Here is a 22768-nt window from a genome sequence, read left to right on the forward strand (position 1 = left end):
TGAGAAAAATTGTACAATGAGAGGGAGTTGGGAGAAGTTAGTGAAATAAACGATATCCTTTTAGAATTTTAGTGGCAATCAATTGTTCGCGACAAACATGAAATAGGGATTGTTGATGTTTTACTTTTATGCAAAGTCACTTTAACAATTACTTTCTTGTTTTTGGGCATATTTTCAGCTTAAATTTACGAGTAAGTCAAATCATAAAACTTTGGGAAAGTTTGCAGAGCAGCGCAGCATTTCATGATCACCCAGACTCTGGATGAGCAACGAAGATCAGCGGCACACGTCACCATTTTCCGCAATGACACAAATTCAGTGATATTACAGTTTATATTACAGTTCACTGCACAGAATAGATAATGTGTCTGGAATAATAATAATAATAATAACAACAAATAGATAATGCGCATCCGTCATGGTGTCGTCCCGACAAATCGTTGTGTGTAAACTGCTGTAAACGCATATGTGAAAGCGTCACTCGGCAGCCAGAAATCGTCGGAAAAAGTTTCCGATTGCGCCTACTTTTGGTGGATGTTTGTTTGCGTCATTCGTTGTTGTGGTGTTTAGAAATTAGAAAAGCACAACTTCATTAAAAATAATTTGACTATGTCAGATTCAGATAACGAGAAAAGTGACTCAGGATCTGAATATTCTGAAGCAGAAACCCCTCCTACGCCAGGCAACTATGTTAATGAAGACAGCAAACGAACGATTCCCAAGGAAAATCAAGATGAAAAAATTGACGAGGAAGAAAAGTTGGAAGAAGCGATTTTAAACGAAGGTAGCTGACAAACTATTTTTAAAGTTTTTATTTTTAAATCATCATGTTTCGATTCTTTTATGTTTTTTTTAAATTTAATCAATGGTATAATAATCGTTTTGCTGCGTCTTGATAGGATCCAGTCTCCCAGACTTTATGAGTTCAATTTTAATGTTTTTCTTTAAAATTCCTATATCATATAGTAGTTCTTTTAAAGTTTTTCGTTACCGCTTGGTTTTGGAAAAATAATTAATATCTCCTCTTTGCTTGTTATATTTTTATCATTTAACCATTTGGATCCCCTAAATTTATATGTATGATTCTCTTATTTTTTTAGCTAAGAAACTTTATTAATGTAAGGTATAAATGATTAATTTTATTCATTTACACTCAAGATAATGGCCAAATTCCTGAGAATGATCATAAGGACACCACCTGTACAGTAGGACTATCTGACTTATCTCATGATGAAATTAGAGATGAGAGATCTGAAGATGAAATGGAAAATAAAAAAGTTCAAATAGATCTGGAACAAACTGCAGCAAAGATTTCTGATGATGAAGACAACATGCAAAAATCATTTGCTAGTGATAATAATGACATCAATGATAATGTAAAAGACATACAGAATGACAAGTGTGAAGGTGAAGAAGCACCAAGTATAGCAAAAGAAAATCAGCTTGATGATGATAATCAAAGCTTAAAGGATGTTATTGAACCACAAAGCAAAATGAAAAAAACCATTGAAAATACAAATTCTTCATCTCTTGATGTAACCGAAGATCCAAAATCACTAGACTTAGAAATTGATGAAGCTAATACAACCAAGCTTCAAGACCATGAGAAGGAAGAACAAGTTTTGAAGAATGATACTTTGGAGGAAAATGATTTGTTGAATCTCACCGAGATTAGTGATTTTTCTATGCAATTGACTGGTGATGAAGAAGCAATTGTGGAGGATATTTTGCAAAATGCTGGCGATGACATTCTTCTTCCTGAAGGTAGCAAACAAGGTAAAACAAAATATAAGAGACTTTATTGAGTGTTACTGTAGATGTCCAATGTTAAAAATGAATAAACCAAAATTGAAATTTTTCATTTTTCTTACCTAATATATTGACCTAAAAATTTTACAGGAAATGTATCTCACAAAACGCCTAAAGATGATAATGACATTGAAGAGTAAGTTTGTTATGTGTGTACTATGTGTAGTTTACCCCAACTCACTTTCAATATTGTTAAGAAAGGCTTGAGTCCGTTTCATTACCATGAATTATTTGTAACTATTTTAATACAACATTTAGATCAACTGGTGTTGCCGGGGAACTTATTAATGATATTTTTGGATCAAGTGATGAAGATGATGAAGATTTTCAGGTAATGGTTGTGAATTTATAAGCAAAAATAAAAATGTTATTTTGCATATTGTTTTTTATACTTTTCACTATAACAATTGTTTATTACAATGATGTAGTATGTACTTGAGTAAGGAATTATGAATCTCGATTTTAGGGGTTTGAAGATGATGAACTTCGTGGTTCCACTAAAATGAAGAAAAAATCTAAAACGAAACCTGAGAAAAAAGGAGGTTTTGATTTTAGTTTCATATCATGCAGTGTTAATTAGTTTAAATTGGTTGTAAAATAACAAATTTGACTCAATTTCATTATGTTGTAGATGTAATGTCTGACGAGGAAGATGACGAGAAAAAACAAAAGCCTGAAGAAGAAATAAAAGCAGTTGAAGAACCTATGACTGTACCTCCACCTGAAGACAGTGATGATGATGTACTAGAAGAGTCAAGTCAAGCGTACGTAAGCATTTCATTTGAGAGAAAGATACATTTTGAAATATATGACATGCAGGCGTACATAAGTAGATAAATGTACACGTACACCAGTGTGCGAATTAACGGTGTGCAATGTGCACATCGTTTTAGCTAAAATGAAAACAATTGCACATCACTTTTTCAAACGATGTGCAAAAATCAGCAGTTTTAACGAAAAACACTGTCGTAAATCATATGAATGTGTTCACGTTTAAAAATATTAATTTAGCAATTAGCGCTATATAATAATTAACGTAATATCGATTTGATTATGCCTCTAAAGGAACACTTTGTCAAAAAATTGCACACCGTTTTTCTGAACTAATTCGCACACTGACGTACACCCATTCAAAATCATGTTTTAAGGTATGGCTACTGTTTTAACATGCATTTATAAATGTTTTTGTTATGTTTCACTTATTAGATTTGTCTCAGATTTTGATTTGATGATGGAAAAAAAACGAGAGGTAGATATAACATTATAAATTTTATTGATGATTGTTTCTTGCATTGTCATGGTTACCGTACATAACTAAAACATAACGCAATGACACAGGTGAAGGATGACTACTCGACTTAATAGGCATCGCAAGATTCCAAAGTGATATACATTTATTACTTGTATGTTTAAGGGGAATTTTTAGCATGGCTATGACACAAGAAAAATATCTTTATCCCTAATATAGATCTTTTAGGTTCATTCTCACATAAACACTTAATTCACGACCTTTGAAAAACAAGAGCAGTGCAAAGATGCATTAGAGCAGAATTTTTCAATAACAAATCACGTGTTTCTGCTAAAAGTAACACTGACCTGAGCGGAAATTCCAAGCAATTGGGTTTTCATTCTTTCATTACAAAAATTCTTGTCAAACTTTAATGATTACAAACATTCTATTTTAGGAGAATAGAAAAGCACGAAGAAGAAGAAAGGTTAAACATGCAGTTTTATGTTAAAACTATGAGATTTTTTAGCGAGACAGCGCCAACCGTTTTTTTGTTTGAATTGACATAGATACGTGTTTACAGCAACTGTAAAATCCACTTTTTTTCCTACATTCTAGGATTGCGATATAATCAACGACAACGATGATTTTGTGGCTAATATAATAAAAACCATGAAAGAAGCTGCTGAAGAAGATAGATTAGCCAACGAAGCGCGTCAGGCTGCAACAAAGAAACTTAAAATGTTGCCAACTATCCTCAGACATATGTTGAAGTATGAAGTTATAGTCTAATCATGTGAATTGCACGTGAACTACTGTTTTTAATAAATTAATATCTCGAGTGTGAATCACCAAAGAAATCACTGTGATTTTAGAATAGATTTGATGGTTATATTCGTGGAAAGCAATGTTCTCCCTGTTTTAAAGGTAAAATTTTTCACTGGGAAATGTTTTGTAATACCAATGTGTAACTACCTGGATGTTTTCTTTGCAGGAATGGATAAGTCCCCTTCCAGATGGATCATTACCTCATTTACAAATACGGGAAGGGATCCTAAACATTTTAGAGCAGGTACTAACACAAGAATAAAGCTTTTGTTGCATGTCCAGACATAAACTGTCTTAACGAATTATAACGTTTATATCTTCATAACATATAAATCCATTTTGACAGCTTCCCCCAGTGGACAGTGGAACGCTTAAAGTCAGTGGAATTGGTAAAGCTGTTATGTATTTATTCAGACATCCCAAAGAGACAAGGAAGAACAAGCAACGAGCGGGGAAAATCATCAGTAAGTTTGGTTTCCACAATATGTTTACTTGTAGCTTGCCCAAATAGTTCCTTTCTACCATTAAACCCTTCAACTGCATTACTGTCACTGAGTTCGATTGTTCTTGTATAGGTGAATGGTCAAGACCTATATTTGGAGTGACCGCAAATTTCAAGTCAATGTCACGTGAAGAAAGAGAGGAAAGAGATTATGCTAATATGTCGAAACGGAGAAGATTAAGGTACGTTAATGTAAATTATTGTACTTGGTGAAGACTTCTTTTCATTTATCATATATCTTCTCATTTTGCAGTAGAGATGGTGTAGATGGAGGAAAGACTCCCAAAAGAATTGAAAACGCTATTAAATCTGATTCAAAGTAAAGACGAATTTTCAGCACTTCTTCCTAAACACATGACCATTTTCTGCGTTTTTATTTCTCTCAAAATTCACTTTCTATTTTCATCAGGAGTTTGCGTCCTGGTGATAAAGGTTGGTGTATGCGTGCCCGGGTTCCAGCTCCTTCTAATAAAGATTACGTTGTTCGACCCAAGAGCAATATTGAACCTGTCGATTTTTCTAAGGTATTACATACATAGATATTGTGACGTTTGCACCCGAGGACTGGAACGAATTTCTAAGAATCCAATTTGAAAGACTATAGTGTGAGTATGAAAACACACTTGTCTATTTTGTCTAGACATCCAAGAAAACATTAAATCGTTTTGAGAAACAGAAAAGAAAGTTGAACGAGAAAAAAGCAGTTTCTCGACAACGTGCCGTCGACATCAGTCTTGAAGGAAGGAAAATGGCTTTATAGTATGATTAGAAGTTAACACGAGAGAACTAAATTGGAAGAAATGAATTATTCTCATTTCGTATACATAGCTGTGTTTCTTGGTGCTTAAAAATTTTACGCCAGAAAAAGCCTTTTCGTCGATAGAAAATCGATTTAGATAGTGTTATGAATAAGTATTAAAACCTACGTAAATGTGTACACCGGTGTTTAGAAAAAGCAAGCCTCGCCACATAACTAGCACACTTTGAACATTTCTTGCTACTTCAATAAGTTTACATACCTTTTTTTATTAAAAAGAATGATTCTTATCTTAATATGTAAAATATTGTCGATGCATATAAAATTAACAAACATATTAAACTCCGACAAATCGTAATGCAAATTACGTTAAATTATCCATGTATAAAGAATGCAACAATGTTTGACGATCGAGGTGAGATATATGGCAAATAAATTTACTCACCGTATTTCGTAAGATCCACACTGAAAACACGGCTCACAGTGCATTCTTGATCCGGCTATATAAAAGAAATTCATTAAAATTTGACTTAGTGACAGTGGTCAGGCGATTTTCCTAAGAAGAGCTTGGGCAACGTATATAAATGACGTACCTCACATGTGATGCCAATGAGAGCTTCAGCTCTTGAATAAAACTCTTCTTTCAACGAAATAACGATACATTGAAATTGTTCTCGTGTTTGCTTTTCAATGTAAGATGATACCTGTTGAACAAAACTCGCATTTTCTAACTGATATACTTCAAAGATACTATGCTGTTATGATGCATTTTTGCCATGATACCATACGTATTTGGGCATTGTACCATATGCTTTTGGGCATTGTACCATATGCTTTTGGGCATTGTACCATATGCTTTTGGGCATTTAACCATATGCATTTTGGCACGCTACCATATGCTTTTGGGCATGGTACCATATGCTTTTGGGCACGCTACCATATGCATTTTGGGCACGCTACCATATACATTTAAGGATAGTACCATGTTTTACATGATCCAACAGATAATTCTAAAAGTATTAATTACATTGTTAATGTTAGTATTATCCAAAGCTGCATCGATTTCATCCAAAACAAAAAACGGAGCCGGTTGACAGCTAAAAACAATAAATATTACGTTTCATCAAACTACCCTAAAAAATAGTGAAAATCAAAATAAAAACAATTCTTTACTGACGATCTAATAGAGAAAAGTAACGCAAGAGCTGCAACAGTTTTCTCGCCACCAGATAAATTGTCCATCGGCCGAAACCTAAAGCGTGAGAATTTTAAGAAATACTTCCATCAAACTGTTTATCAAGAGCACATGAACATTGTTGACCACTTGCCTTTTACCAGGAGCCACACAACTGTAGTTAATGCCTTCTAAATACGGCTCCTCGGCATTCTCAGGACTGAGAAAAGCTTGCGCACTGGGATTATTGGATAGTTCCTGGCAAAAAGATAAAATACACAATAGAACTTATGAAGCCATGCATGGAGGTTCAAATAAAAGAGGAGAAATAAATGTTAAGTGAGAAACAATGTACAACAAAACACCTTGTAATTCTCGTCAATGTGACTAGCAACATGATCAAAAGCAAACGTAAATTTCTCATATCTAAAAAGAAAATTATTGCCATTGCAAAATAATGGGTAAACTTGTAATGAAAATCATTCACTCTCTTTTAACTGAATACCATACATGCCTAACACCGTTGTAAAAGATTAAATTTACAATGCGGAGTATGTCTTGTAAACATTTAGAGCGAAAATGTACCAATGAAATTCATGATTTTATCAATAAAAATTTATTTTACTAACCTTTTACGTTTAACTCTTTCAAAGTCCATTTTAGTTTTTTTTGCTCTTTCCCTTGATTTCTCGAAAATCTCACTAGTCTCTTGCAACTTACTCACAGCTCCATCAAACCTTTAGAAGTCAATAAAATTCACCATTGTTCAATAACAGATGTCATCTTCTCCAAAACACAAACTATTCACCAAAATTCACTAATAACACTTGATTATGTCAGAAAATGTTACTCTTTTATGAAAAATTTCATGAATATCATTTTGGAAAGATAAATTTAATGACGAAAGTACAATATCAAGAGATATGTCAAATGTACGTAAGCTACTTGCACATTCTTAACATCTTGACTTAACATGTGCTCTCTACATTGTAGACTCAACATGTTCAGAGCATTTACACACACTGTTTAGGAGTGTTGAGTGGTATTGAGCGTTGTTAAGCGGTATTGAGTGGTATTGAGTGGTATTGAGTGGTGTTGAGTGGTATTGAGCAGTGTTAAGTGGTATTGAGTGGTGTTAAGCGGTATTGAGCGGTGCTAAGCGGTATTGAGAGGCATTGAGTGGTGCTAAGCGTTGTAGAGGAAAGTTTGAACTTGCTTAAACTTTTCTACTCAACCGCAGTCACCAAAGCCTACCTCAACATTGTTCAGTGCATTTGAACAGCAGTTGCAGCACACTCAACAATGTTGAGAACAATTTGTTGAGAACGTTTGTACACTTTTCGTAACATCACTCAACAGACGTAAAACAATCTTTAGCGTATGTTGACACAATAATGTATAAAGCGTTTACACGTAGCTTTACGAGTGTTAAATGTAGCGTATGTTAGGTAGCTAAGTAAATACAAAAAGCTAACCTTTCTTTAGATTTCATGTTAGGAGCTTGAATTTTTTGTAGTGTTGTCTCCAATTCATTCAATTTATCCAGAATTTCTGTTTCTACATTGTGTACTTGTGATATACTATCAATCTAGACAAATGCAAAATTATTTTGCTTTGACTTCAAATCTATCTATAAAAAGTAAATATTAATCCTGAAGGCATCATAAGGAACTAGTCAGATGCTCTAAACGTGAGCCAAATAAACAATTCACGACACAAACGTCCATCAATTATCGATTATGTGGATATGATCAATGAGCGTACATTTTTAAATTCTCTTCTCAAGTTGTGAAAGTCAATTTGAACGTTGTCTAGTTCTCGAAGTAACAAGCGGGTTCCCTGGAATAGGAAAAGTGTAAAATTAGAATCATAAATTACAATTGCAACTTTAAAGTGTGCTACAAACCGGGAAGGTTAGAATTAATATCAGCACAACACTTATTTTTATGGCACACCCATGTGGTTTACCCTTACGGTACAACCGTATGTCACAACTATATAACACATCCGTATGATACACCCGCATGCGTATGAATTCACTAAAGATCAACTTGTAATTGGTCATATAATATAATCCTACTAAAGGACTATCCCAGCATATCCGTCAAACTAAAGCAAGTTATAACTTTAAAACGGTGTTTATGACTCACTCTTAAACAGGGTGAAATATTTTTCTTATACGCAAGTCTATACATGTGATGCTTAAAAACGTATTCAGCGACTTTCTGATAACGGCGGTTTATAACCTTTTCCATATTTTTTACCTGACTCTCGCTTGATTCAGTTGTATCAGTCTGACTTGATCCTGAACCGGACTACAAAAAAGATTTAACCAAGAGTTTGAGAAATTAGAAACATAGTCAAGATAACATCTGAACACCAGACTATTGTTCGAATGAAACCATCCCAAAAAGCTTTCAATGAAGAGAAATTTTTCTCTCAGTAGCCCTGTCGATTCCCTTTTAAAGTTATCAATGTACATAACATGAATGTCCTTACCAGTTCAATATCATCCATACTGCCACGTAAAAAAGGTAAAGGAATATTGTCAAGCTAAACAAAAACATTCATGTTTAAATATTAATTTAAAAAACAGTTATTTAAAACATAACCGTAGATTTTAGTGACACCTTGCAACTTTTCAATATTCCATGTCTTTCACTTCTTTTTTGTTCCAGTTCGGACTCCTAGAAAGCAGCATTCTTATAAAATAACGTCAATAATGACTGGCTATGCTTGTAAATATTTCCCACACAAAAGTTTCTCTTGTTTCCTAGGACCATAGCATTTTAATTATTCACGTTACTTACAATTGACATTATTTCTTTCTGCTTTTCTCCTTCTTCTTTTATTTGGTTATTCAACACTTTTCTCGCTTTCTTGACTTGAAGTTCCTATGAACAAAAATATGTTAGTTACGAACATCCTAACCAAACATTCAATCAACTTTTTGAAAACATGACATACGGTGTAATATAATTCAAAATACCTTCTCATCCAGTTCGGATTTCAATGCTTGTAGATTTACACGTAAATAACTCAACTCTTCCGTTTCTTCATCAATTTTCTGGTAAAAGAGTACGCGAAAACATTCACAACATCTTTCATTAAGTCACAAAATGCAGTCCTTGGAAAGATGGAAAGAGAGAATATGTGTCCATTTATTATAAACTATTATGTACATATGCATATAACCTTTATTCAATTATAACAATCAAGAGCAAAGTTTTTGCGAATGGCATGTAAGTACTTACATCTAGTTCACGTTTCTCATTTTCTTTCAATTTTACAATATTACTTTCGTCACTTTGAATCTCTGCTTGTAGTTTTCTCACTTGAGCTAGAGATAATGCATATTGTAACTCATATATTTTGTCATTTGATCAGGCCTAATACAGCAAATTCCATATAACAAGCTACAAAACTAAACTGCAAATTGATAAACAAACGAAAAAAACTCACTTTTAGTGTCTCGCCCTTGTTCATACTCCAACTAAACAAATTCAAACGACAACTACTTACAATGTGTGGCTTGGAAATTCTTAAAACAAAACATAGTTCATTCAGACATACTTGGCTTTTGAGTTTTGATTGTATGTTGGAGAACTCTAAGCGTTTTTGAGCTCTCTCTTGTTGTGTTTTTAATTGTTTTTCTTCATATTGCCTTTAAATATAAACAAATCAACAAATATCTGTAATAATACTACTTTTTACTAAATAGGTTCAAAATAAGTGGTGATATAATTCACCTAATGTTTTCAACACCAATTGATTGACAAAAATCTTCGAAAACCTTTGAAAAAGGAAAAAGAGTCAAAGCTTTAAAGAAAAAACACCGAAAGAAAACAGAGGGTACAGCTGACCCAAAACAGACAGCATTTATTGGACAAACTAAAGTCATAACATTACATCATCCTCAACGCGATCAATTTGATTTTGGATTTTTTCAATGGATTTCTGCCTGTCAGCTAAAGAGGTCTCAAACTGTTCAATTTTCGGCTGAAATAGAAAAACAACGTTGGTTTAAGGATGTTCTATAATGGATTGTTTGGAGGTTCGTAAAATGAAAATTTTTTACTGCACACCAAATAGTTAGCTTCATGAACAAAACCACAGAAACGAACTCACTATTAACGAATCCGCCTTTTCTTTCACACTAGAAATTTGTGCAGTAACCTCGCGTTCACGATTTTCCTACATTGAAGTTATAAAACATATGAAACATATGAGGAAAATTGCTTCATAATTCTAACAGGTAAATCTACAGAAAGAGATCACAACATGCTAGGTTAACACAAAGACACTAACAAGCTTCGTTGAACTATAAAGATAAAAACAGACAAGATCTACTAAGAAAGCGCAAACCTTCAAGTGCAAATGCTTTTAAGAATATATGTAAATGATGCAACACAAAACTAGATATTACGTAAACAAAGAGCTAAATATTCCATACGATTGATTCAATTTCACGTTGAAAGTATTTCAATCGAGAGCGTAATCCCTCTATTTGTGAATTTAGTTGATCCAACTGTGGTCTCTTTCTTTTCTGAGCAGCAAGATCCTTTAACTGAACCAAACAATCATTACGCTTTTTCTTCATTCCTTCAACGTGTTTTTCATCCCATCTCTTGGCTTTAGAACGTAAATCACTATAATGAAACAAATCGCAAGAATAAGCACAATTCGTTATAAGATAATCTTTATCTATGACTGTAGAGATGGTTGACTGTAGAAATATGATTGTAGAGATGCCTGGCTATAAAAATGGTTGATTGAAAATATTGTTGACTGCAGAGATATGATCGTAGAATTTGTTGACCATAGAAATATGAGTGTAGAGGTGGCTGACTGTAGAATTATGACTGTAGAGATGCCTGACTATAAAAATGGTTGATTGAAAATATTGTTGACTGCAGAGATATGATCGTAGAATTTGTTGACCATAGAAATATGATTGTAGAGGTGGTTGACTGTAAAAATTGTTGACTATAGAGATATGACTAAAGAGATAGTCGACTGTTGAGGAATTATTGTTGTAATTCTTAAGCTTGAATCTTCACTTTCCCACGGCTGAATCATTTTCAATAGTGCTGAATGAAAGGGCTAGTAGTCTTTGGCAAGTCCTTTAAACCCACCAGGCTTCGAGGTCAAAAGTCCTCTTGCTCGACTGTTGTTACATCGTTAATTCTTCAGATTCAGGCATGAGTAAATCTTTCGCCATATTGTTCAAAATCGACAAACTAGCGTTATTACAAGCCTTAGTGCCTCATATGATTGTAGTGATGGTTGACTGAAGTGATATGATTGTAGGGATGGTTGACTGCAGTGATGATTGTAGGGATGGTTGATTGTAGTGATATGATTGCAGAGATGGTTGATCGTAGTGATATGATTGTACGGATGGTTCATTGTAGTGATGATTGTAGAGATGGTTGATCGTAGTGATTGTAGAGATGGTTGACTGCAATGATTGTAGGGATGGTTGACTGCAATGATTGTAGAGATGGTTGACTGCAATGATTGTAGAGATGGTTGACTGCAATGATTGTAGAGTTGGTTGACTGCAATGATGGTAGAGATGGTTGACTGCAATGATTGTAGAGATGGTTGACTGCAATGATGGTAGAGATGGTTGACTGCAATGATGGTAGAGATGGTTGATTGTAGTGATTGTAGAGATGGTTGATTGTAATGATTGTAGAGATGGTTGACTGCAATGATTGTAGAGATGGTTGACTGCAATGATTGTAGAGATGGTTGACTGCAATGATGGTAGAGATGGTTGACTGCAATGATTGTAGAGATGGTTGACTGCAATGATGGTAGAGATGGTTGACTGCAATGATTGTAGAGATGGTTGACTGCAATGATGGTAGAGATGGTTGACTGCAATGATGGTAGAGATGGTTGACTGCAATGATGGTAGAGATGGTTGATTGTAGTGATTGTAGAGATGGTTGACTGCAATGATTGTAGAGATGGTTGACTGCAATGATTGTAGAGATGGTTGATTGTAATGATGGTAGAGATGGTTGACTGCAATGATTGTAGAGATGGTTGACTGCAATGATGGTAGAGATGGTTGACTGCAATGATGGTAGAGATGGTTGATTGTAGTGATTGTAGAGATGGTTGACTGCAATGATTGTAGAGATGGTTGACTGCAATGATTGTAGAGATGGTTGACTGCAATGATTGTAGAGATGGTTGACTGCAATGATTGTAGAGATGATCTTCAAGATCCCATCAGTTACTTCTTGAAAATTACGTAAAACAAGTTTACGATGTATAGACGTTTTTCTAACCTTGCACCACCGGATATTACTCCAGATTTCTGAAACATGGTACCGTCAAGTGAAATAGTCTTCTTTCTTTCATAACCACTATATGCAAGTCTTCTAGCTTCGTCAACAGTGTCGCACACCAAAGCATTTCCGCACGCATATAATAGAGCACGCTGTTAAAATATTAATATACTGTAGTCAGATATAGCAATAGAACTTTATGCGTACGTACGTTGATACATTAACACAATCAATTAACGTAATCCTGAATAAATTCATATTGTTTTCAAAAAAAAAAGTCATGAATGTTTTATTTATTACCTTCACTTGAGATTGTTCACATTTAATGATATCCATAACAAGTTTTGCTGTGCCCCCAGATTGTCGAAGTTTCTCATCGATTGTTTTCACTTGGATTGTGTCCAAAGGAAGAAATGTTATTGGATCACCATTCTATCACATGAAAAAAGGAAGAAATGTTATTGGATCACCATTCTATCACATGAAAAAAGGAAGAAATGTTATTGGATCACCATTCTATCACATGAAAAAGGAAGAAATGTTATTGGATCACCATTCTATCACATGAAAATAAGGAAGAAATGTTATTGGATCACCATTCTATCACATGAAAAAAGGAAGAAATGTTATTGGATCACCATTCTATCACATGGAAAAAGGAAGAAATGTTATTGGATCACCATTCTATCACATGAAAAAGGAAGAAATGTTATTGGATCACCATTCTCTCACATGAAAAAGGAAGAAATGTTATTGGATCACCATTCTATCACATGAAAAAGGAAGAAATGTTATTGGATCACCATTCTATCACATGGAAAAAGGAAGAAATGTTATTGGATCACCATTCTATCACATGAAAAAAGGAAGAAATGTTATTGGATCACCATTCTCTCACATGAAAAAAGGAAGAAATGTTATTGGATCACCATTCTATCACATGAAAAAAGGAAGAAATGTTATTGGATCACCATTCTATCACATGGAAAAAGGAAGAAATGTTATTGGATCACCATTCTATCACATGAAAAAGGAAGAAATGTTATTGGATCACCATTCTCTCACATGAAAAAAGGAAGAAATGTTATTGGATCACCATTCTATCACATGAAAAAGGAAGAAATGTTATTGGATCACCATTCTCTCACATGAAAAAGGAAGAAATGTTATTGGATCACCATTCTATCACATGAAAAAGGAAGAAATGTTATTGGATCACCATTCTCTCACATGAAAAAGGAAGAAATGTTATTGGATCACCATTCTATCACATGAAAAAGGAAGAAATGTTATTGGATCACCATTCTATCACATGAAAAAGGAAGAAATGTTATTGGATCACCATTCTATCACATGAAAAAGGAAGAAATGTTATTGGATCACCATTCTATCACATGAAAAAGGAAGAAATGTTATTGGATTTTCATTTCACATCACCGTTTATGTACAGGTTCACATAAATCAATAAGACATCCGTATACACCAGGAAATAGTCGCTTTAAACTATCAAGAATTTCTTGTTTTTTTTGAAATCTTTGATTCTCGTTTCTGTCGAATTTTGACTCGTTAATTTGAGACTGATAATCATCTGCTTTACTGCTCAGTTCATTGTACTTCTGCTCCGCCGTACTAGTATAAAACAATAATTAATCAAGTATCGAAATCCAGTAGGAAAGGGAAATTCAACATTTTTTGAAGACTTTTATCCTGTAATACTTACGTAATTACGTTGCTCAGTGTCTGCACCTCGATTTCGCTTGTTTTCAGTTTATCTTCGTTATTTCTGAATGATTCAGTTAGAAAAGTTAAAGTTCAAGACATTCAATTAAAAGTCTGCTATTGTAACAACCGCACAAACCTGAGATGATCGAAAACCTTTTGTTTTCTTTCTGATAGTTGTTGCCTAAATAAATTCACAGTTCCTAAAACTCGCACCAATAATTAAAGAACGGTTATCTATAGAAGTAAACAATTTCTATGTATAACAGAACTTACATCTCATCGTTCAGTCGATTTTCTTCTGCAGTTAAATCTGCATGTTGTTGTCGTGCCTCTTCAAGGTTTTCTTCTTCGGACTTATGTTCTCGATTAATCTAAGTAATAAAATACAATTGAATATAAATTTCTTGATGATTGTAATGTCGGAGTTGACTTTTGTATCATAAGCTAGTAGTTTTTTTAAGTCCATGACAGACGTTTTGTTCGTCAGAACACTTTTATTTAAGATAATTGTTTACTTCCAAAAAAGTCCAGTCACCATCATAAATAGTGACGTACACACGTAAAGGAAAACTTCAAATTCGTTGAATCTTACCCTTTTATACATTTTTTTTAGGAATCTACGTTCGCACAACTTATAAAATACAGTTAATAATTCTTTTTAAGTAAAAGAAGTAGCTGCAGTTACTGCACCTTGTTAAGTTCTTCACGAAGATGCGATGTTTGTATTCCTACTCTTTCCCGTAAACTGTTATACTCTTCAAGCTGAAAATCATAAGGGAGATTTTTAATATTACATTGATTGCAAATATAAAATATGAAGTGAAATATAAATAATTAATAAAGAGTGAAAAACGTCATGAATTCTGTAATATATTAAAATAAAACAAATGAAATAAAAAGCTACTTGTGAGGACATTAGTTCCATGTCTTTTTCTTGAGAAGCTTCTACTATCTCTTCTTCATATTGTTCAGCACGGTTTCGTATTTCATTCAATTCTTCAAGTAAATGCTTGATCTAAATACCATAAGACATGACCCATTTAGGGTAAAATACTTTACTCTACAAGATATAATAAAGCACGGTCAATGTATAGAACATTGAAGCGAACCACAAATAAAAATAATAATAAAAAAAAAGATATAAAATCTTACTTCATCTTTATGCTTGTTATGAATCTTCAAAGCTTTTGATAACGATTTTCTAAAAAATAAATTCTAAAGCTAAGTGTCTAAGAGAATACTGAGTCATCAAATGCGAATTCCAAATCTTATCGTAATACTGGAATTTACTTTCCAGTCATTAGTAAGGTCTAATGCGAAGATGAAATACAAACAATACTTATTTCAGAACAACATGTAAATACATAATTACCAGAGGTACCCTAGGTCTCCTATTTATGTATCTTTCAGAGCTAGTTAAAAAAATGTTATAGAACAGAGAATGAAAGAAATCAACAGGTACGTACGTCATTTTGTTTTGTATACAATATAAAATCAATAAAAAACGCAGTAAAAAATACTTTCGTGTTTCCAATCTGTTGTTCATATGTGTCGTTTTTTCTTTTGCTTTGATGTATAATGGTCGCTTCTCGGCCAATCCATTTTCCTGTAAAATTAAAAACAAAACATGCAATGTCAATTGTCATACATCAAGACGACTCCTTTCTATGCAAAAATTATCAGCACCAAGTGATACATTTTTCCTTCAAGTTCATGAAGGTAGAGACTTGTTTATTCTCTATCAATGTTTATAAAAAAATATCGAGCTCATGGTAAATAGTGATATTTTACAATATTTGAAATAAATATCCAATTTACTAAAATATTTCTATAGGCAACCTTTTCTTTGATTTGTTTTTCTAAAACAGCAAATCTTCTTGATAATTCCCCATGTTCTTTCTTTTTTGCCTTCACGTCTTTTTCTGCTTTGACACGTTTTTCTTCCTATATCCAGAACAAAATATAAAAGATCACAATGCGTATAACCTATACTAAAACCATAAAATTTCACCAGTACAGAAATACTAAGATTAAAGAAATGATGATTTCATTTGTTAAAATCTGTAACCAGATAATTTCTAAAATTGAGGCTACAATTTTGTAGATCACGAGAGTTAGACGTTGGGATCCTGATGGCCGCCCTAACTGTAAGGACTTTAACTAACTAAAAAATGATGATCAGAACTCCAGAAAACTATAAAATTTTCTCATAACATTTTGCATTATTTTCCGACCAAATTTTTTGAACAATTGTGTTCAAATAAATAAGAATAAAGAATTACGCACTACGAGTAGTGGTGTAGCCATCAAATAAATAAGAATAAAGAATTACGCACTACGAGCAGTGGTGTAGCCATCAAATAAATAAGAATAAAGAATTACGCACTACGAGCAGTGGTGTAGCCATCAAATAAATAAGAATAAAGAATTACGCACTACGAGCAGTGGTGTAGCCATCAAATAAATAAGAATAAAGAATTACGCACTACGAGCAGTGGTGTAGCCATCAAATAAATAAGAATAAAGAATTACGCACTACGAGCAGTGGTGTAGCCAGCTCGATATTAAGAATAAAAATTATGCACTACGAGCAGTGGTGTAGCCATCAAATAAATAAGAATAAAGAATTACGCACTACGAGCAGTGGTGTAGCCATCAAATAAATAAGAATAAAGAATTGCGCACTACGAGCAGTGGTGTAACCATCAAATAAATAAGAATAAAGAATTACGCACTACGAGCAGTGGTGTAGCCATCAAATAAATAAGAATAAAGAATTACGCACTACGAGCAGTGGTGTAGCCATCAAATAAATAAGAATAAAGAATTTACGCACGAGCAGTGGTGTAGCCATCAAATAAATAAGAATAAAGAATTGCGCACTACGAGCAGTGGTGTAGCCATCAAATAAATAAGAATAAAGAATTACGCACTACGAGTGGCCATCAAATAAATAAGAATAAAGAATTGCGCACTACGAGCAGTGGTGTAGCCATCAAATAAATAAGAATAAAGATTACGCACTACGAGCAGTGGTGTAGCCAGCTCGATATTAAGAATAAAGAATTACGCACTGCGAGCAGTGGTGTAGCCATCAAATAAATAAGAATAAAGAATTACGCACTACGAGCAGTGGTGTAGCCAGCTCGATATTAAGAATAAAGAATTACGCACTACGAGCAGTGGTAGCCATCAAATTAATAAGAATAAAGAACTACGCACTACGAGCAGTGGTGTAATCAAATAAATAAGAATAAAGAATTACGCACTACGAGCAGTGGTGTAGCCATCAAATAAATAAGAATAAAGAATTACGCACTACGAGCAGTGGTGTAACCATCAAATAAATAAGAATAAAGAATTACGCACTACGAGCAGTGGTGTAGCCATCAAATAAATAAGAATAAAGAATTACGCACTACGAGCAGTGGTGTAGCCATCAAATAAATAAGAATAAAGAATTACGCACTACGAGCAGTGGTGTAGCCATCAAATAAATAAGAATAAAGAATTACGCACTACGAGCAGTGGTGTAGCCATCAAATAAATAAGAATAAAGAATTACGCACTACGAGCAGTGGTTTAACCATCAAATAAATAAGAATAAAGAATTACGCACTACGAGCAGTAGTGTAACCATCAAATAAATAAGAATAAAGAATTACGCACTACGAGCAGTGGTGTAGCCATCAAATAAATAAGAATAAAGAATTACGCACTACGAGCAGTGGTGTAGCCATCAAATAAATAAGAATAAAGAATTACGCACTACGAGCAGTGGTGTAGCCATCAAATAAATAAGAATAAAGAATTACGCACTACGAGCAGTGGTGTAACCATCAAATAAATAAGAATAAAGAATTACGCACTACGAGCAGTGGTGTAACCATCAAATAAATAAGAATAAAGAATTGCGCACTACGAGCAGTGGTGTAACCATCAAATAAATAAGAATAAAGAATTACGCACTACGAGCAGTGGTGTAGCCATCAAATAAATAAGAATAAAGAATTACGCACTACGAGCAGTGGTGTAGCCATCAAATAAATAAGAATAAAGAATTACGCACTACGAGCAGTGGTAGCCAGCTCGATAATAAGAATAAAGAATTACGCACTACGAGCAGTGGTGTAGCCAGCTCGATAATAAGGATGCCATTATTCATATACGTATGTATGTCGAGGTAAAGTTCTTTTGAAATCAGTTGTTTTCTGAGGATCATAACATGCATATATGAATATTGGCCTCTTCGCAATTATCGATGAGCTAGCAACGCAACTGACTAGGACATTCGACTGCACTGGGCCAACTCCAGAAGGAAAAATAAACAGGCATCTTGTAGAGACAAACAATAATATTGTTGTACGTACTTACCAATGATTTAACTGCATTATTTTTTTCATCAAGTTTTTTATTCAAGTCACCTATACTTTTCTATTGTAATACAACTTGAACAGCTGGGCCTCCAGTTTACAATCATCCTTTACAATGAAAAGAGCAGTTACGTATACAAACACGAAAAACATCTTTTATTTCTTTACAAAATAACAAGACTGCAAAACAGATAAATTTAAAACAAACATTTTCATTTTTCCTCTGTAAAATATTCATGATTGATTTGCAAATTCTCTCTGATTGATCTTTTGATTTAATTGGCTGAGCTCAGAACGGTTTGCAAAAGCTAGTGCAAATTAAACTATTGACCAATTACCACACACGTTATATTGTTTTTATTTTACTATGTACAATCACATAAATTTCTGTCTTACTACTCTCGTATCTCTACGTTCTCTACTCTCCTGTATATAGACTATACTTATAATTAGACTATTCTTTACTGTACTATATGTTTCTACACTATAATTCACCATTTTATTCTACATTATACTTACTAATACTGTACTATAATGACTACAATACCTAGTACCACAATACCGCTACAGTTCAATACCTAGTACCACAATACCGCTACAGTTCAATACCTAGTACCACAATACCGCTACAGTTCAATACCCATTACCACAATACCGCTACAGTTCAATACCCAGTACCACAATACAGCTACAGTTCAATACCTAGTACCACAATACAGCTACAGTTCAATACCCATTACCACAATACAGCTACAGTTCAATACCCAGTACCACAATACCGCTACAGTTCAATACCCAGTACCACAATACCGCTACAGTTCAATACCTAGTACCACAACACTGCTACAGTTCAAATCAAATACAACTCACATATTCCCGAATCAGAACTTCATATTTTTCAGCTTCATCTTTCTCTGCCTTGGCTTCCTTACGCTCAGCTAAAATTCCCTAAAATGTTTTGAAAGCGTGTTTTTCAATTGGTGCAACATTAAGGTTGAATGAATGTAAACCTGTTTTATGGATTAGCAGGAAAAAATATCATGTTTGAGATGAGCTACGCAGTACATTTCCTAATTAATATTTAATAAAATAATCATTTGTTGCCATGTGTACCATTAAAGATTACCTAAGTTGAACAATAATAGTTTTAGTCCATCAAGTTTTCTTCCCTTTTTGAGGTGATAAGTTTTGTCATTCTTGTAAACACAAAAATTCATAGTTTTTAATAATGACACTGCACCTTTTTTTTCTGATAGTTATATGTTGTGTCTTGTTCAGCTTGTTGCATGCTTAATTTCTTATTTTCATACTCTGATTGAAGTTCTCCTGACCTGATGAACAACGAATTACAATGAGTTTATGTCATACAACTCAAACATAACATCATTTGATGCCAATAAATAATTTTATGGGAAAATGAAGATGAGAATGTACGTCCTTGAAACATTTATAGAGTGGATCTTACAGATGTAATCAAAGATGATGTCTCCAGGCAAAAAAAAAATGAACTATGTCCAGTAATTTTTAAATGCCACCTGCTTAGTTTTTCAAACATTTGAGTACGTTCTTTTGGTGTTTTCATAGCAATAGATTCAACAGCACCCTTAATGAAACACACACTTTTAGCCAAAATAAGGCGAAGATTACCTTTGCTATAACAAAGTAGACTAACACATATTTCTTACTTGAAACACAAGAAAATTTTTTGCTTTGGTAAATATTCCAAAACTTTCAAGTTTTACATTGTATTCTGTTGGACTGACGGCTCTATTATTTATCGATACTCTGTTCCACTGCCAACGATTCTATTCAATTGTAATAAAAAGATAATCAATTGAAATTCTCATATCGTATAGTTGTGCACATACTTAAATCTTTAAATGAAAACTGCACAAAATCGGAGTCCTCAACAGAAATTCTTTTTGGGAAAATGATCCAAGCAATTCACATGACATAACCCAAAATCCTGACTCAAACATTGACTATGAGCTAGCTTTATTAATTATGCTCAATTGTAAACAAAAAAAAACTTACTTTCGAGTCAGAGTGGTTTCATTACCATTAGGTTCAACAAAAACAGCTTGAACAAAAGCAGTAGAAGAAACTGGTTTATTGATTGGAGCACCATGAATTAGATCCTAAAAATTTAAAAAGAATTAGTAAATCTAACCAACTGTAAATTATCCAATAATTACCTTCAAATAAAATAAGCATAATGATAGTATGTATACATATTTTGGTGGATTGTTGACTTGTCCCAAAACTGTATAACTAGTGTTAGTTTTGTTTTTATTTGTTCACACTTAAGTGAAATTATTTAAATGCCTCTCTAATAAAACCTCATATTGGCTGCTGAAAGCCAGACCCAAAAATTCTATAATTTATTAAACACTCCAGGTATTTATAAGATCATTAATGATATTAACAGTTTGTTAAAGACAATGTGTATTGATTTATTTAACAACACTAACAAGTTACAACACCAATGAAAAACCTGTGCCCATCAATAAAATCACCATAAGTACCTACAGCATGCAATTGTTATAAAATTTAATAGCTATGTAGTTACACCACTTAAATTTTTAATTATTAGTAAAAAAGAACAATATTCTTCTCCCAATAACAAATGAGATACTACTTCTGTAACATCATTATTATTCAGTCTATTTTTTCCTCTAGGATTCTTCACATACTACTAAGTTTTACTACTGTCTGTATAAAAAGTTATGAATAAAGAAAAAATTTAAAGAAAAAGTGACAACACACCTTGACAGTTCTCACACGAAGACTGGATGTTTTTTCACCAAACACAAAGCTGATTGCATCCATCAAATTTGACTTTCCTAGAAGATCATTTTCAGTAAAAAACAAGAATCCTTCTCTAGTTTACTACAGAAAGATTTCCATACATTATACTGCTTACCACATCCATTGGGACCAATAATGGCAGTGAATTTTTTTAATGGACCGATTACATGCCGTCCTTTATATGACTTAAAATTTTCTATTTCCAAGTGATTCAAATGTCCCAATCTACAACATCAAATGGTGGAAATATTTGAAATATCCTCAGATAACAAAACAATGACATATATTGATGATATTTGTTATTAATTTACTTAGGACTGGTATTACAAACTTTCTGGAACTTACGTAGCTGTCCCAAGCTACTTATTAAACTTGCATGGCTATCAATTTGTGAATATAGAGAGAATTCCATATAGTAAGTTTATGCATCTACATTTATTTGTTACATACCTCCTGCCAGTAGAATTATCCATCATTAAATGAATAACTCAAAGGAAACCTGTAAAAAGGTTGATAAAATAGATGAAAAAATGAGAGAAGGATTGTATTTGCTACGATTTCAGAGGGATGACTAAGAAATCAGGAAATTTTATCATATGCAAACAAATTCTACCCAACACTCATTGAAATTGAGCACTGTAATGTCTCTAAACTTGTACTATATTGTCAGCGTGCACATCTTATGCACAAGACTGGATTCAGATAAAGACTTTAAACTTCATCATTATCTGACCACGTGCAATGTTCAAGTAACTAGCTATGGAGCTTCAACGGGCACGACTTTAGCCTTTATTTATATTCTAGACCTTCTTTTGCCAACTTAACTTGTTCGTTTATATAGAGCACATATTGCTCACACTAAAATGAACATCTCGAAACACAAAGCAAAGCAGGTGAACATATCTGACATTATAAAATAAACTAGGCAACGTCAAATACAAAAAACATTTACTCTGTTGTACTATGATACATGACCTAACTTACTATTTACCTTAGCTATTCAGTTGAACAAAAAGCTGATGATATATCAACGTGAATAATATCTAAAGTATATTTTGTACAATGCACTCTGCAGACTTCTCTCTTTGCTCTGCATCGAGTGCTTTGCCGCGAAAAATTTTCACTTGATCGATACACTTTTCCATTCATCAAAATGATAAGCACATGTTATCTCTCATATTGCGAAAGACATTTTTTGATATTTTTATCGTTTATCAAAATATAAAACAAGCATAAAATGAATATTGACTTTATTAAGGTAA

At 33.4% G+C, this 22768-nt stretch overlaps 2 protein-coding genes across 4 annotated transcripts; one reads left to right on the forward strand and one right to left on the reverse strand.

Annotated features, from left to right (window-relative positions):
• The first annotated feature begins 375 nt into the window (after positions 1-375).
• LOC124446083 (protein IWS1 homolog) lies at positions 376-5488 on the forward strand. 3 transcript variants are annotated; one of them, XM_046996882.1, is made up of 16 exons: positions 376-784; positions 1159-1776; positions 1900-1945; positions 2068-2140; positions 2276-2348; positions 2441-2573; positions 3016-3058; positions 3495-3524; positions 3656-3810; positions 3913-3964; positions 4032-4109; positions 4212-4329; positions 4441-4549; positions 4621-4686; positions 4777-4891; positions 5008-5488. In XM_046996882.1, the coding sequence occupies exons 1-16, from the start codon at positions 610-612 to the stop codon at positions 5125-5127; spliced, it is 2004 nt and encodes a 667-aa protein (XP_046852838.1). In that variant the 5' UTR covers positions 376-609; the 3' UTR covers positions 5128-5488. The 3 variants fall into 3 exon arrangements, with proteins under 3 accessions (XP_046852838.1, XP_046852837.1, XP_046852839.1); XM_046996881.1 differs by having other exon boundaries at positions 377-784; positions 2276-2351; XM_046996883.1 differs by having other exon boundaries at positions 588-784; positions 1101-1776; positions 2276-2351.
• LOC124446832 (structural maintenance of chromosomes protein 1A-like) lies at positions 5374-22645 on the reverse strand. The gene is given in 45 exon segments (XM_046997713.1): positions 5374-5624; positions 5718-5828; positions 6152-6221; positions 6302-6376; positions 6453-6556; positions 6664-6724; positions 6928-7035; positions 7774-7886; positions 8063-8137; positions 8563-8613; positions 8798-8851; positions 8929-8985; positions 9109-9192; positions 9288-9365; positions 9553-9638; positions 9761-9791; positions 9872-9962; positions 10048-10091; positions 10208-10297; positions 10427-10492; positions 10752-10947; positions 12604-12755; positions 12904-13035; positions 13200-13203; positions 14041-14232; positions 14324-14386; positions 14462-14506; positions 14599-14696; positions 15016-15087; positions 15230-15340; positions 15478-15526; positions 15846-15931; positions 16165-16269; positions 18700-18761; positions 18764-18806; positions 19569-19646; positions 19939-20029; positions 20234-20301; positions 20384-20475; positions 20478-20503; positions 20733-20836; positions 21465-21541; positions 21622-21731; positions 21957-22005; positions 22498-22645. Coding segments are annotated over 44 exon segments (3594 nt in total). The 5' UTR covers positions 21983-22005; positions 22498-22645; the 3' UTR covers positions 5374-5561.
• Positions 22646-22768: the final 123 nt, after the last annotated feature.

Source organism: Xenia sp. Carnegie-2017, unplaced genomic scaffold (genome assembly GCF_021976095.1).
Source record: "Xenia sp. Carnegie-2017 unplaced genomic scaffold, XeniaSp_v1 HiC_scaffold_22, whole genome shotgun sequence".
In the NCBI taxonomy this organism is placed as follows: Eukaryota; Metazoa; Cnidaria; class Anthozoa; order Malacalcyonacea; family Xeniidae; genus Xenia; species Xenia sp. Carnegie-2017.